Here is a 16298-nt window from a genome sequence, read left to right as displayed (position 1 = left end):
ACTGAGTTTTCTCCTGACCCTAAGTAATGACTTATGTGGACCCATCTAACAAATGGCACTTCAGCTCAGGGAATGAGTGGAAGATACAAAGGTAATAAAGGGCACATCATAACTTACACTCCTCTTAAAAAGAAAAACTTCAACTCTATTATTTCATTTAAGCTTGGAATTTTTAAACCTTCAGTTAAAAAAAATCACATTGTAAATTGAAGGATGATGAACCGTGGAGGTAAAAAATTTAAGAGAAAAATTAGCTATTTCATTGTACATTTCCCCCACTACAACTTCTTCCTTCATTTTATCACTTCCTTGTTTTTGTGTGTACTGTTCTGTACCTCAAATATTTATATCTTAGAAGATTTGCTTTTACTTCTTCAAAATGTAAAAAAAAAAGATTTAATGCATGTTTTATACACGCAAGCTGAAATATTTAGGAATAAGAATTCAGCCATAAAGCTAAGACACTGTTGTGTCTATTTTTTTTCTTTAAATTGGACTCTAAATTTATACAAAGAAGCAGATGACTGAAATTTATTGTATAAGCATGCTAGAGCCACACAGTTTGATTTGATTGCCAGAAGACGCTAGCTGTAATTAAGCAAAACTGGCAACAGTTTGCATCAGTCTTCCTTAATAAAGCTGGTTATTTATATTCTGTATTGCTGGGAGCACTGTTCATTTTGAGTTTTTAATTATACTAAGTTCAGGACTTGGACCAGAAGTTAATGAGTGGTGCAAGTACATGCAGATATCCAGACTTGAAGAAACCTATTTTTATTACAAAATGCAGCAATTGGAGTTAAAATAATTAACTTGGGGATGCACAAAGTTTTGACTGCACTGGGAGGCTGAAGCTGCATAACAAAAACGTTTCCATTTTTTCACTTCAAGAGATGTTTTTGCCAAACAGGTGTGACAAAAGGCACTCAGTGAATTGATATGTGGTACAATCATGTTTATAAATGTAAAACAGTTGACTATATCACAAAGGAAATGACCACACCTTAATTAGTTCAGTTCAGCAACTTTACCTTAACATAATGAAAAGAAAAACAAGTTATTGTTTAATACTGATATAAATGGTCATAAAACAACATTGTACCTGCTTACTATTCTTCTTCTCATCTGAATTTTTCTTGTCACTCTTCCTGTGGGCTTCATGGGTAGCAGGATCAACGGTATACAAACACTCTGTCCATTTTCCATACAGTGCATACAGCTTCTTTTTGCTGTCATAAAAAGAACATTTTAGAAAACCCCTGCACATTTCTCCATTACAACAGCTTTATAGAACTTGCAATTAGCAAACAAAGACTGAGAGAGTAAATTCTACCCAGGATAGAACAGGAAGACCTAATTCTGTTGTTCACTTGTATATTTAAAACAATATATTCATACAGCAAAACATAATACAACTAAAAATTGCAATGATTCCTTTATATTTATATACCCAAAGTGATATAAAATGTTACATATGCTACTTACAAATGTGTGCAATGTGGCAACAAATCAGACTGTAATATGCAGCTCCTTTAAGTTTTAATTCAAATTCACAGCCACTTAATCATGTAAAAATATAGTCTGCTCCAGGATTCAGCATAGCACTAATGGGAGATAAGTAGTGTGTTGGTTCCAAAAGTTCAGGAGGGCAGCTACAGACTCTTGGGAGGAATAGTAAAGGTAAACCAATAACAGCCTCTACCCTCTCAACTCATACAGGATCTGCAGTTAACTCTTTAGTAGCTTCTCTTCTGAAGGTTTCAAACACAAGTGATATGCTGCAGATGCAGAGTAGGACAAGAAAAAAATATCTTTATACTGAAGGAATGAAGGTAAGGAAACTATTGCAGCAGATGTACTGGCATAACCAAAATTAAAACTGTCCTGCATGTAAATCAGTAAAACTGGAATAAATGTATTAAACGCCTAGAATAAACAGTACCATACCCATTTATTTAACGAGACATCTGTACATAATGACAATTATGACTGGCCACACGACTCTCCATTTTCCCTGACTTTGCCTTATATTTTCACCCTGTCCCTCACAATACCTTTAATTTTCTGCTAAATCCCTGATGATCACAACTGGTAAATAATAGCAGTCTTTAGAGATTTGTACTTATTGTACGGAAAATGCATGTTGATGAAAACCCTTTTGTGCTATCAACATTTTAAGCTGATTAGAGTAATATATAAAAATGTACCTGATTTGGGGCCTCTGTCCCTCCATTATTTTTTAAGCTGTCCAGAATTCTTGAAAAAAGAAGTTGAGAGGTATAGGCCATGCAATGAAATGACACATTCTTCAAAGAAGAATAGGTTGCAAAAGTACAGTTGTGTACACTTACCATAAATGTAGATGTTCGAGTGTATTCACTGTTGCAGTCATTACATTTGTGTTATCTGCCTGCAGGAAACCCTCAGCTGGCCTGAATATCAAAGTCTTGGATTCCTGCATTGGATGCTGTCTCTTCTTCCATGACTTCAGGTTGTCAGGGGTATAAAACATGCAGCTGATGCCATTACATCAGTTTTTCTTGCCCCAGATGTCAGGTGCCCCCACAATGGGAAGCAATTATATGATATGTTACACCTCCATCAAAAAGCAAATAAACCAGAAAGTTTAAAACAAGAAGCAAAGGTAGAGCCATGAGACGTCAGGGGGTTGGAGGGTAACCAGGACTGCAACGGTGAATACACTCAAACATCTACATTTATGATAAGTGTACACAACTGTACTATGTTCTTCGTGTTTTACTGCTGCAGTCATTACATTTGGGTAGATTCCCAAAGCTCAGGAAGGGGGGAGGAGGAAGTTAGAGAGCATTAGGACCAGCTATTAAGCCTGCAATACTGCAGTGGCAAAACCAGCTCTGGATTTAGAAAAAATAGGCATGTGGTAATGCTTGTTGAAGGTATGAACAGAGGTCCAGGTAGCAGCTTCTAGGATGTCCCTGGTAGGGACCCCTCTGAGAAAGGCTGTAGAGGTACATGCAGCCCTGGTGGAATGTGATCATATCCCCTGTGGGGTAGGTTTTCCATGGTGCTTATAGCAGAAATTAATGCAATGGGCTATCCACTTAGAAATTTTCTGAGAGGCTTCGTCCTGTCCAAATAAAATCTAAGTTGTCTGTGCACATCCAAAGAGTGCAGAATTAGTTCTCCTTTGTTTTGTGGATTAGGAAAAAAGGTAGGCAAATAAATGGACTGATTTAGGGCCACACTAGACACCACCTTGGGCATAAAGGAAGGATTGGTCCTGAGGGAAACCCTGTCCGCATGGAAGATAATGAAGGGCTCCACTGCTATGAGGGCCTGTAATTCAGACACTCTTCTTGCTGAAGTGATGGCTAGAAGGAAGACTGTTTTCCAAGAAAGGGATTTCAACTCTGCAGTTGCAGCTGGTTCAAATGGAGGGAGAGTGAGCTTCTCCAATACAAAGTTATGGTCCCAGGCTGTGGTAGGGGCTCACCTGGGGGGTCTTACATTTTTAGCCCCTCTGAGGAATTGCTTTAACAGGGGGTGAGAAAAGAGGGGTGGTTCAGTATCATAATGTGCTGAAATTGCAGAGGCATGAATTTTAATTGACGAGAAGGATACGCCTTGTGGAGCATTTCTGTTAAATACTGAAGAATATGAGGTAAACTGGGCACCATAGTGCCCATACCATGGGTCTGGCTACAGAAACAGTATCTTTTCCACTTTTCAGCATAGGGTTTTCTAGTACTAGGTCTCCTTGCTTGCAGAATGACCTCTAGCACCTGCTTACTGAGGGATGCTACTGGAGAGCTCAAGGAATTAGCCAGGCTGCAAGTTTCAGGGTTTGAAGCTGAGGGTGCAGACTCTGGCCCACCTGCTGGGACAGCAGGGAAGGTGTCTGAGGTAGGTACCATGGATCCAGCTGTATCATGCTGCGCAAGAGGGGTTACCAGTGCTGGCAAAGCCAGTCTGGAGCAATAAGAATTGTCCTTGGTTTGTCCTGTTTGATCTCTAGCAGAACCTTCAAGAGGAGAGGTAGAGGGGGAAATGCATAAACTGAGAGGCTTTCCCAGGTGAAGGACAGGGCATCCACTTTCCAAGCTTGATTGTGGGGAGTCCTTGTGCAGAATTTGTCCAACTGGTAGTTCTGGGGGGAGGCAAACAGGTCTATCACTGGAGTCCCCCATTTGTTCCTCAAGAGGTTGAATATTTTTGGTTCCAGTTTCCATTCGTGTGGGTCCATGAGACTTCTGCTTAGGTCGTCTACCAGTAAAATTTAGCTTGCCTGGCAGGAATTGAGCTTGTAGGTGCACTTGGTAGCTCAAGACTGTGTTCCACAGAGCCATGGCTAGTCTGCAGAGAGGGTATGAGTGGGTTCCCCCCTGCTTGTTTATGTACCACATAACTGTGGTAGTGTCTGTCTTTACCAATAATTGTCCTGGAAGGATGCGGTCCTTGAAGGCGGTCAGGGAATTCTGTACAGCTAACATCTCTTTTTGGTTGATATGCAGGTGCATCTGACTCGGGTTCTATTTGCCTGAATGCACTACAATGCCAAGTGAGCCCACCATGCATAATCTGATGCGTCTGTAGTCAGGGTTTGGGCGGCAGGGGCTAGATTGAAAGTGAGCCCATTGTTGAGGTAGAAGGCCTCTGCCCACCAAAGGAACTCTGCCTTTATACAAGGAATGACAAGGAATCATTGATTCCAGGTCCTGAGAATGTTGACACCATAGGCTTTTTAGATACCATTGTAGTTTCCTCATATGCAGTCTTGCATATGGAATTAGAAGAATGCAAGAGGCCATGAACCCCAGGGCTTGCAAAATGTTCCTTGCAGATAGCTGGGTCTTTGTGGCCAGTAGTCTGAAGTAGGCTGTCAAATAAACTTGTTTCTTTGGCGTGAGGTAAGCCATCTGGGAAGTTGTGTTCAAGCTTGCTCCCAGGAATACAATCTGTTGGCAGGGTACCAGATGAGATTGCTTTTTGTTTATGGTATACCCCAGCGAGGTTAGAAGTTTCTTTACAAATGCCACATGTTTTAATAGCATGTCCTGGCTTTCCTGAATTAAATAACTGTCCAGGTATGGGTATATCTGAATGTGTCTCTGCCTGCAAAATGCAATGGCTGGAGCTAGACACTTTGTGAATACCCTGGGCACAGTAGATAAGCCAAAGGGAAGTGCAGAGAACTGATAGTGCATGGAGCTTGCTCTGAAACGTAGGTATTTCCTGCAAGATTCCCTTATTGGAATGTGCAGGTAAGCTTCCTTTAATGCTGCCAACCAGGCATCTTTGCCTAGCATGCGAAGCAGCTGTTGAAGTGTTAACATTTTGAATTTTGGGATTAACAAAAAGGTGTTTAGAATAGAGAGGTCCAGGATAGGATGCCAGGAGCTGTCTTTTCTGGGTACCAGGAAAAGTCATGAGTAAAAACCTTGTCCCCTTTCTTCTGCTGGGACAGGCTGAATAGCCCTGATACTTAGAAGAGAGAGAACCTGCTGTTGAGCCTCCGCCCACTGATTTGGGGGTACTCTGGACAACCGTTTGGGGTTGGTAAGTTGTGGAAGTGGAATCTGTATCCTTGGAAAACTATATTTAAAACCCATTTGTCCTGGGTAATGAGTTCCCAGATTTTTGCATGCAGGACGAGCTTTCCTCCTAAGGGAGCAGGCAGTTGAGCAGGGCTTGGAAGGGTTAAGGTTAAGTCATTGTGACATTTTTCCATAGGGGGGTGTCTTACTACTTCCAGCTTTGGAAGTGGGAGCCCCCCACTGTTTAGGCCTGTGTGTAGCCTGAGACTGGACTGCTGTTCCTGAGTTTGGACTGAGAAGGCCTGGAAGAGACTGGAAAGCACCAATTCTTAGAAGGCCAAAGCCTACTAAATCTGGGAGGCTGTACATGCAGGAAATCTTTAACAGTTTGCATAGATTTAGCTTTTTCCTCCATCTTTTTAGACTTCTTCTGCCTTGTTGCCAAACAGGCGGTCTTGGTTTAAGGGAGCATCAAGTCATTTAGCTTTAACGTGATCTGGCAAGTTTTGCTCCTTAAGCCAAGCATGCCTTCTAAGTACAGACTCAGTGACAGCAGCCCTGCAAGATGATTCTAAATAGTCAAAACCACATTGCAAAGTATGTTTACCAACTTGTTCAGCAGAATGTGCAAAGTATGTTTACCAACTTGTTCAGCAGAATGCATTCAATCCTGTAATTCTGTATGTTCAGCACAGTCAGGAATCAACATCATTTTCTGTTTAAGTAGTCCCATAATATGCTGCTGATACTTTAACATATGAAACTGGCAATTTAAGGCCCTAATGGCCAAAGTAGCAGAAGTGTATACCTTCTTACCCCATCTGTCCAAGGCCCTGGAATCTCTATCAGAGGGGGTAGGGTTTTGGCAGCAGTAGCCTTAATGCCCTTTGGTCTTGAAGAGGAACTTGAGAGTCAGGTACTCTGTAATATCTGTCAGGTTTACTGGGAGCTGGAGATAAAGTGTCTGGGGCCAGGTTAGATTTCAAGAAGGCATCATCTACAATGCCCGGAACAGGAGGGATAGCTAAAGGCCTGTGCTGAGGGAGGAATAAGAATTCCCTAAGCCTCTTTTTAGAGTCAGAGTAATCCTGACTTTCCCAGTGAAAATGCTCCCTAACAGTGTGAGCAAGGTTTCACCAAAGCAAAAATCTTCTGGAGGGAAAGCAGAGGGAATGGAATCCTCTGCATCATAATCCTCATAGGTAGATAAGGGCAAATCCTGGTAAAAAGAAGAAACAGAAATTTCAGAATCCTGATCAGAAGACTCAGAAGGAAAATCAGTTCTAGGTCTCTTAGAGGGGGAAGGGTGGCTTCCCCTAATTAAAGTAATAAGGACTTCAGCCATTCTAAGCATTTGTTTTTTTAGGCATATGGGGCTGACTATGCGATTTGGACGTCAGTTTTCTAGGAGTGTGTCAAGTTTTAGGCCTTGATGAAGAAGATGGCATCAGTTTAAAATGCAAATCTGTAGGCCTGAATACACCCTCAAAAGCCGGTGCCTGCACAGCGGCTCCAGACGCATCCAAGGTAGAGACATCCGCAGGTTCCATAGTCAAAGAAGCATCTTGCGGCATACCGGACTCCGAATGGGTCTCATTAGAGGCCTGCGAATCTGAAGCAGCAGGTATCAGGGGCTACGAAAACGCCTCACTGAGTACCGGCAAACTGGCGACTAGCTAAACAGAAGCATCGTCGGCAGTTTTGGACTTATGTGGCTTCTGTCTTTATCCTTTTGTTTTTTTTGGAATATCGGTAGTCGGATGGCTTACCGAAGCCATTTCTGGATAGCTAAACAGGGTAACAAAATAACTTGCTGCAAAAATATACCGACGACAAATGGTTCGGGGATTGAATAAGGCACAAAACCGACAGCGAGGGACGTCGTGGTCTGGGCCTAAGCAAGGAATGCAGTACGAATGAAAATCTTTATGAGGTATTTGATTTCCACAGGTAAGACAATTGTTAACTTTTACTGATATCGGTTAAGAGCAAGAAAAACTATCCCCAATGGGGTACTTAGCTTTTTTGAAGACTTTGGTTCTGAAACTCGAAAACGAAAATTTCAGGAGTCAGCCAACCAGCACTTGCGAACTGCTTCTGCTTGGGGCACCGTGCGGCAAGAAAGACTGATGTAATGGCATTGGCTGCATGTTTTATACCCCTAACGACCTGACGTCATGGAAGAAGAGACAGCATCCGACGCAGGAATCCAAGACTTTGATATTCAGGCTGGCTGAGGGCTACCTGCAGGCAGATACCCCAAATGTAATGACTGCAACAGTGAAACACGAAGAACATCAATGACTGAATGGGAAAATGGAAACTTCTAAGAGACTTCAATTTTCATTCAATAATGTATTTCATACCCTCAAACTTTTGTTATAATCTATGCAACTCTGAGCAAATAAATAAAAAAAAATTAAGTATAAAAGTAAAAAATTAATAAACATAACGGCACTTCTAACTTGTAAGACCTGCAAGTTATTTTCAATGTACAATATAAAAAATCTGAAAAGCTTAACTGGTAAAAATAGGGCAGAGCAAAAGCAAGATATTGAAAAAAATGTTGTAGATGAAATGAGAGGAGAATGGCTAAATATATTAGATGTAAACAGCACTTTCTTTGTGCTCAGAAAGAGGAGGAATTCAATGAAACACAACAAAGAAATTAATTCATAAAAGGTATATACAGAGTGAATCGTTTTTCTACAAACTGTAACTGACAACTGCAACAAATTTAAACATGAAGCATTTGCATAAGTGGACAGAAAAATACAGGCAGAAATAATTTGGGAAAGTTTACAAGAGTTATATCAAACTGGCATACTCAGTAGCTCCATAGGCCCTTTCCGGGCAAAACTGTTCATGTAACAGTTTAAATCAGATGACATCATCTGAGATAACAGTGATGTAATCAGAAATTTCTATTCTGCATCAGCCTTCATAATGTTGCTCCTACCACCCAAGTAACACTGAAAACTGCAAACACGTCTCCAAAATTTACCTGCTATACATAGCTACACACAAGCTGTTGCATTTTGAGTCATGAAACACTGAATTCCTTGCTCTAAACAAGGTTTTAACACACACACACACACATATATATATATATATATATATATTTTTATATATATATATATATATATATATATATACACAAACATACATATACACACAAATATAACACACACACACACACACATATATATATATATATATATATATATATATATATACACACACACATACAGCCAGACGCACACACACACACACACACACACACACACATATATATATATATATATATATATATATATATATATATATATCACATTCAGAAGATTGACTCAAAAGAAAGTCGAATTTCATATGGTCTAGACCATATGATTGACTTTCCGAAAAGCTGAACAACAGAAAACAAAAATCTATGTTTTTGCAAAGGGCCAAGCCCCCCTGCATATTAAATTTCCAACTCCAAAATCACACTGCAATGGAGAAAAGGGTAAATTCTCTGATCCCCACTGTAGTGACATCTCCATTCAAAAGCATCAACACTTCGGAAAGTCGATTTTCTAAATGAGACCTCAAAAAAAAAAAAAAAAAAATATATATATATATATATATATATATATATATATATGTGTGTGTGTGTGTGTGTGTGTGCGCATCACAGACACTGATTTGGACAGTTTTAGACATTTTAGGCTATATGTTCACAAAAAAATATTCAGTTGAATACAATAATTATGCTTGGCTACACCCTCTGTCTAGACAGTCTTGATGCTTGTTATTGTACAGATTAGAAAACACTTTGTTTTAATAAATCTGTGAAATTCTTTCATATAGAAAACAGTGTTAATTGCTAAAATTTTTTGACTTGAGACTGAGAATGCTAATTAATGAAAATTCTCTAAGTACCCATCACAGCCACAAATCTTTGAAAAGGACTTATCAGTTAAGTACAGATAATGGTAGCCCTTTTGGTTACTGTTAAACACCAATGAAAAAAGATTAGTACCTATATTCATGGGAGCCATACTTCCATGGCCAAAGGTGGTATCCTCTACAGCTTGGTTAGGTGGTGTACTCAATATGGCAGTCCTTCATTTTAGTTGAAAGTACAGTTATACAAGAACTCACCATAATGGTAGACGGCCTGATCACTGCTGCAGTATTACTAACAGACAGCATATCTTGCTAAGGATAGACATATATGTGGCCAGCTTAACCAAAGCATTGACACCCTCCTCTCATGCCATATCTACAGACATATGACCTCATCCCAAAAGAGGCTAAGGTATATAAAAGACATAGGAGCACAAATTACCTCAGGACCTTTGTGCCCCAGACCAAGGAATTGACTCAGAAACAGAGGCAATTACATGCATACAGATACGCAAGCCAAAAGGTGAGGAGAAAAAGATAAGAATCTGCCTCAGTCCAAGAAGAAGAAAAAGGGAGAAAGGAGGGGGATGTATATGCAAAAGTGACCAGTTGGTCATCTACTGTTATGGTAAGTTCTTACACAACTGCACTATGTCCTTCCTTGGATCACTGTTGCAGTATTAATAGATTGGAGATTCCCATAGTTGCCTAAAAAGGAAGGGAGCAGAAGGCTGATCTGAGATCAAGTCCAAAAGACCGGGAACGATGTACCTTGCAAACCCTACTCTAGTCCTAGAGAATACATCAGTCTTGTAATATTCGGTGAAAGTGCAAACACTAGACCAAGTAGCTGCTTCAATGATGGATCTAGAATCCATACCATTGAAGAAAGACTTAGAAGAAGCTACAGCTCTAGTGGAATGTGCTTTAATTGTTGATTGCAGTTATCTGTTTTCGAAAGAGTAACAAAGTGAGACAGCCATAGAAATCTGTTAGAAATAGTTTCCTTATATACATGAGAACCCACGCTATTTGTTCTGGAAAGATACATAAAACTGATCAGATTTTCTGATAGATTTCATTTTATCTAATAAAATCTGAGCTGCCTATATATATCTAAAAGATTCTCTCTCTTATTCTGTGGAGAAGGAAAAGGGTAGGCAAGCTGATGGTCCGGTTAAAAAAATCTCATTAACAACTTTAAGCATAAAAGCAGGGTTAGTTCTAAGAGTAAGAGTTCCAAGAGACACAGCTCCACGTGGTCCTGTTGAGTCTTCCTGGCTACAGAGAACTGAAAAAAGCGACTGCTTTCCTGATTAAGTATCCTGCTGTTTTTTATATTTGTTTTACCTTCTACTGCTTACCTAGAGCAAGCTTTAACTGTTTTCATAGTTATTTACTGCATTTTTTATTATCTGCACTTAAAAGTACATTTTAGTCGAAATTAGTCTAATTCAAGTCGAAAAGTGTTTGCTGTTTAATTTAATTGTTTGGCTGCCCACTAAAGTGTGCTAGCCTGTACTACTGACTTATTGCCTTTTCTGCATTTCTGTGTGTTTCTATTTAAAAACAAAAAAAAACAAAAAAATATTCCTTGTTTTCCTGCCTCTCCTAAACTAGTTAGACCAGTTTACAGGCCTTGCTGTATCCTGGGATGTGTTGTAGTTCCTGGGTTGTCCATTGCCTTACTTGGATAGAAGGAAGTTTCTTAGCTCACCAGTGGGAGTGGGGAGCCTTGAATAGCCTACCTGTCCTTGAGGGAAGTGACCTCAGCACAAGAAGCTGTAGTAATTGGTCATTTTGGACCATTTCTAGCTCTTTTGAAGTTCCCTGGTTAAAATCTGCCTCTGGCATTTTTTTGAAGCCATATTGCTCAGACACAGCTCCACGTGGTCCTGTTGAGTCTTCCTGGCTACAGAGAACTGAAAAAAAGCGACTGCTTTCCTGATTAAGTATCCTGCTGTTTTTTATATTTGTTTTACCTTCTACTGCTTACCTAGAGCAAGCTTTAACTGTTTTCATAGTTATTTACTGCATTTTTTATTATCTGCACTTAAAAGTACATTTTAGTCGAAATTAGTCTAATTCAAGTCGAAAAGTGTTTGTTTGTTGTTTAATTTAATTGTTTGGCTGCCCACTAAAGTGTGCTAGCCTGTACTACTGACTTATTGCCTTTTCTGCATTTAGCGCGGAGTTGCCACTAGAGCACCATCGGGCAGCACCAGTTAAACAAGGTTAAACTATTTCTGGCTCTGTAAAGTCTGCTCTTCATTTTTTTCCCTTAGAACTGCTCTACTTGTAATCTAAACAGTCTATTCTCTATCTGTAAAGCTCAGCACTTGTTCCTAAAGCATTTTTTAGTCAGGTAAAGCACTTCTATGTTATACAAAGTACTTCACTAGCTTAAAACCCCCTTGAGTACCCACTTCCCTATAGGTCCTTTCTGACTCAGTTACACAGCAAACTTTTTCATTTCTTCTAGCATGTCAAAGGGTCAGTTGCTAGCGTCCTCTCCTGCTCAGCTGGTGAATCTGGGAATATTGAGGCAATGTTACAATTGCCTCATGTACACAGACAACCCTCTCCTCCTCCCACAAAATACAAATACATGCGAGAGATGCAACTATATATCCAAACTGGAGGCTGAGCTCTCTCAACTCAGGACTGGCAAAACCAGACAGGAGGAGAAGGTAACCACACACACCATAAACCCAGTCTCACAGAACAATCACAACTACAAATCAAACACATAAACACACAAAGACATACTCGGAGGCACTGATCAAAAATCTACCAAAACAGCAGAGGCCTCCAAAGCAGACACCCAAACAACTGCCACCTCATGACATAACACAAGCAACACATAGATCACAAAGTCAGTGTGCAAATCAGTCACAGCCCTTAAGGCCAAACACAATGCCAGACACACTTGTCATAGGTGACTCCATAGTCAGGCACACTGACGTCCCACTCACCAGACTGAACAAGGAGAGGGTCACAGTAAGCTGCCTGTCGGGCGCTAGAATCCGCCACATAACACAAGCACTCAGGTCACTCCACAGCAAGTACAAGTATGACTCAGTCATTGTCCATGCCGGTGTGAATGACCTGAGACGTACCTCCCTGGACTACATGAAAAGAGACATAAAGGTGCTCTCAGATTATGTAGCCCAGGCTGGTATGACCCTGACCCTGAGCAGTATCCTACCTTCACCAAGAATGATGCCACAATACAAAGACAAAATGATCAGTTCTAATAATTGGCTTAATTTCTGGTGTCATTCTAAGGGGATCCAATGTCTGTCTGCCTGGAATGACATGCTTGACAAACCGCGCTGCTTCGCAAGGGACGGCTTGCACCTGTCACCCCTGGGTTTCCGGATATTGGCAAAGGCTTTTGCCACCCCCATAGTGCCTTTTTTAGACAAGGCTCAAATTCTAAACCCACCGCCCTAGAAAACAATAATGGAAAAAAACTAAGGGTAATGCTGCTCAATGCCAGAAGTCTAAATCTCAAGATGCATGCCCTCGAAGCCCTCCTCAGTATGGAGAACATCGATGTCTGTGCTGTGACTGAAACCTGGTTCAAGGCTCCTGAGAGCACCCCGGCACTATCAGGTTTTACCTCATATCATGCGTTCCGGCCCCAAAACCCGGACCGTACCACAAAAGGAAGGGATGTATCCATATTCATCAAGGATACCCACACCTCCAGGCTGGTGGCAACTCACGAAGCATCAGAGACCATTCAGGTGCAATTAACCATAGGCAAAACTGCTCTACAGTTTGTAGCATGTTACAGGCCACCCTCTCAAACTCAGGAACCCCACACAGCCTTCCTGAAGACACTGGAGAGCATAAATGTGTCTCCAAACACCATCATATTGGGTGACTTCAACTACCCAAACATAGACTGGGAACATTACTCAAGCCCCAATACCCTAGCCCAAAGGTTCCTGGAGTTCATAAACTCAAATGCTATGGAACAACTTGTCACCATTCCCACAAGAGGTGAAAATATACTAGACCTGATCATCACAAACATGGGGACAAAATGCTCCACACCGGAAGTATATCCCTCATTGGTGAGATCAGACCATAAACTAATCTCACTGGAGATCCACATCCCGCCCACCCCCAACAAAAGACCACAGTGAAGAACTTCTCAAAAGCCAACTTCACACTTCTTAAGACTGGTGTGGTATCCTTCAAGGCCCCTGAGCCATTGGAAACCACAACCCACGCTGCTGAATCCCTTACAAATGCTTTCTACGAGCACCTCCAGGATTGCATGGATCAAGCAATCCCAAATAAAATCAAGACCCTTTCCACCACCAAAGGCAAGCGCCCAATCTGGTGGACCTCAGCCATAAACAAACTTTACAACAAGAGGAGAAAGCTACTACAAGATAGAGCAAAATCCCTAAAAGGGAAGACATCTCTGATCAATACTAGTAAAAAACTACGATCACTCATAAAATCATCCAAGGCCAACTTTGAGGGAAAAATCGCCAAGGACTCAAAAGACAATCATAAGGCCTTCTTTAGCTATGTTAGAAATCTGGGTGGAAACTCCCAGATATGCTCAGAATTAGTCCAAAATGATACAAAAATCACTGAACCCACAGACATTGCAAACATACTGGCAGACAGGTTCAGTGAAAATTTCTCCCCTCCCTCCCCCCAAAAGGAGAAATATCTATCCCAGCAGAGTGTAGCCTCCCAATCATCTCAAATGCCCAGGTGAGAGCAGCTCTCTCTAAAGCTAAAAACACAGCATCAATGGGACCGGATGGTGTCCCCGGCTGTGTGCTACACGAACTCAATGAGGAACTAAACTCACACATAAGGCTGCTGTTTAATCTTAGCCTTACCACAGGATACGTACCCAAAGAGTGGCGTATGGCAACTGTGGTCCCACTCCACAAAGGTGGTGCTTCTACGGACCCTGGTAATTACCGCCCCATAAGCTTAACAAGCCTGGTCTGCAAAGCTATGGAGAGGATCATAATGGAACTCATAAATAAAGACATAGGGGACCTACAGACATTGGATCCTACCCAATTCGGCTTTGTCAAGGGCAGATCATGCCTCTTGAACTTGGTCGACTTTTTTGAAACAGTCACCAAGGCCATTGATGAGGGTAAGGCAGTTCACACAGCCTACCTTGACCTTGCAAAAGCTTTCAACACAATACCCCACTCAGGTATCATAGAAAAGCTCACCAGCTTAAATGTAAACTCATATGTCACAAGATGGGTTGCAAACTGGCTCAAGGACAGAACCCACAGGGTTAGAGCTGCTGGTGCCATGTCAGACTCCAAGCCTGTCACAAGCGGTGTCCCACAGGGCTCAGTCCTGGGCCCCCTCTTGTTCGGCATCTACTTTTCAGAAGTGCAGGCAAACATAGGAGGATTGTGGCTGACAAAGTTTGCAGATGACTGCAAACTGGGCGCCATAGTTGAAAATCCATCAGACACAGATATCTTTCAGAGAGGTCTCATAGAAATGGATAACTGGTGCCAGAGCCATGGCCTTAAGCTAAACGCCAAAAAATGTATAGTCATACCCTTTGGTGAAAACAAGGTAACCCCAAGTTACCACATAGGTGGCAATCCATTAAGCACAGAAGAGGTTATCAGGGACCTGGGGACCCAAGTTGACAGTAACCTTTCTTTTGACACTCACATTGCCAAAGTAGTTAGGAGGACCTTCTACATTGCCCACCTGATTATGAAGGGATTCACATCCAGATCAAGGGAGGTCATTGTTCCCCTGTACTCTTCACTTATCAGACCAATGATTGAGTACAATGCCCCATTCGGAATGTATCTTACCCGACACTTGCAGCAATTGGAAAGACCCCAAAAGTTCCTCACCAAAAGGATAAAGGGGCTCAAAAATATGCTGCCCGACTGAAGAAACTCCAGCTCTATTCAGTCGCATACCGTCTGCTCAGAGGTGACCTGTGCCTGACATACAAGGCCATGTCCAACCCGGAATTAATGGACATGCTCCACCTCAAAAAATCCAAATCCACCAGAGCCACAAGAGCAAGAGACTTAAACCTCAACACGGATATAAATAGGACGTGCTGGAGGGACAGACTCATCACCCAGAGACTCCCTATGCTGTGGAACAGAATCCCGGTCCATGTGAGACAGAGCACCTCGCTGGCTCTGTTCAAGAGAAATCTTGACCAGTGGATGGGAGATCGTAGGTTTACCCCGGGGATCATCTCTGTATCACTGCTGGACAGAGGCACGGCAAACTAATGGGTATAGTATTCTTCAACCTAAGGGGTGGTGAAAGCCACACAACTCTGGCTAGGCTTATAAATGCCCTATGGCAGATAGCCTAGTACGAACCTATGAACCTATGAGTATCCCTATCCTTGTGAAAAATGAGAAAGGGTGAAATGGCCATCAATGCTTGCAGCTCTACACCTTTTTAGCAGAAATCCAAGTTACCAGCAAAACAGTTTTCCAAGTAAAAAATTGGAAAGAAGATGATGCAGCAGGTTCAAAAGGGAAAGCTTTTCCGTGTCGTAGTTCAGATCCCAATGGGGAGGAGGGGTTCTCCTTGGTGGCCTGATGTGTAGTATGTCTTTCAAAAAATGTCTGACCTCAAAATGAGTAAAAAGCATTGGATCCACAGGCAGGCAGACATGGCTGACAGATGTGTTATGACAGAAGAAAATGCCAGTCCAGCATTAAACAGTTCATGACCAGGCACATGCAACAGTTAGAATGCTCACAAAGGTTCCTTGCCAGAAGAATTCAGAGTTTAAACAGACTGGCCTAAATGGATAGCCTTAAAGCCCTATCTCTACACTGAGCCTCCTACATGTTACTAAAAGGTGATCATTGTCAGGCACACAAGGCATCCATGGATCTA

General features: G+C 41.6%; 1 protein-coding gene across 1 annotated transcript in view; it reads right to left on the bottom strand.

The window, feature by feature from the left end:
* OSBPL1A (oxysterol binding protein like 1A) overlaps nucleotides 1-16298 on the bottom strand; it is a gene marked incomplete in the record, with an annotated part of 2690541 nt that overhangs the window by 310208 nt on the left and 2364035 nt on the right. The window contains 1 exon segment of the mRNA XM_044065352.1: nucleotides 1103-1229. Within this exon segment, the coding sequence (XP_043921287.1) occupies nucleotides 1103-1229 (127 nt within the window).

Source organism: Protopterus annectens, chromosome 3.part0 (assembly GCF_019279795.1).
Source record: "Protopterus annectens isolate FY-2018-M chromosome 3.part0, PAN1.0, whole genome shotgun sequence".
Taxonomy (NCBI): domain Eukaryota; kingdom Metazoa; phylum Chordata; order Ceratodontiformes; family Protopteridae; genus Protopterus; species Protopterus annectens.
The sequence above is the reverse complement of the archived record's forward strand: the minus strand, read 5'-3'. Positions and strand labels throughout refer to the sequence as shown.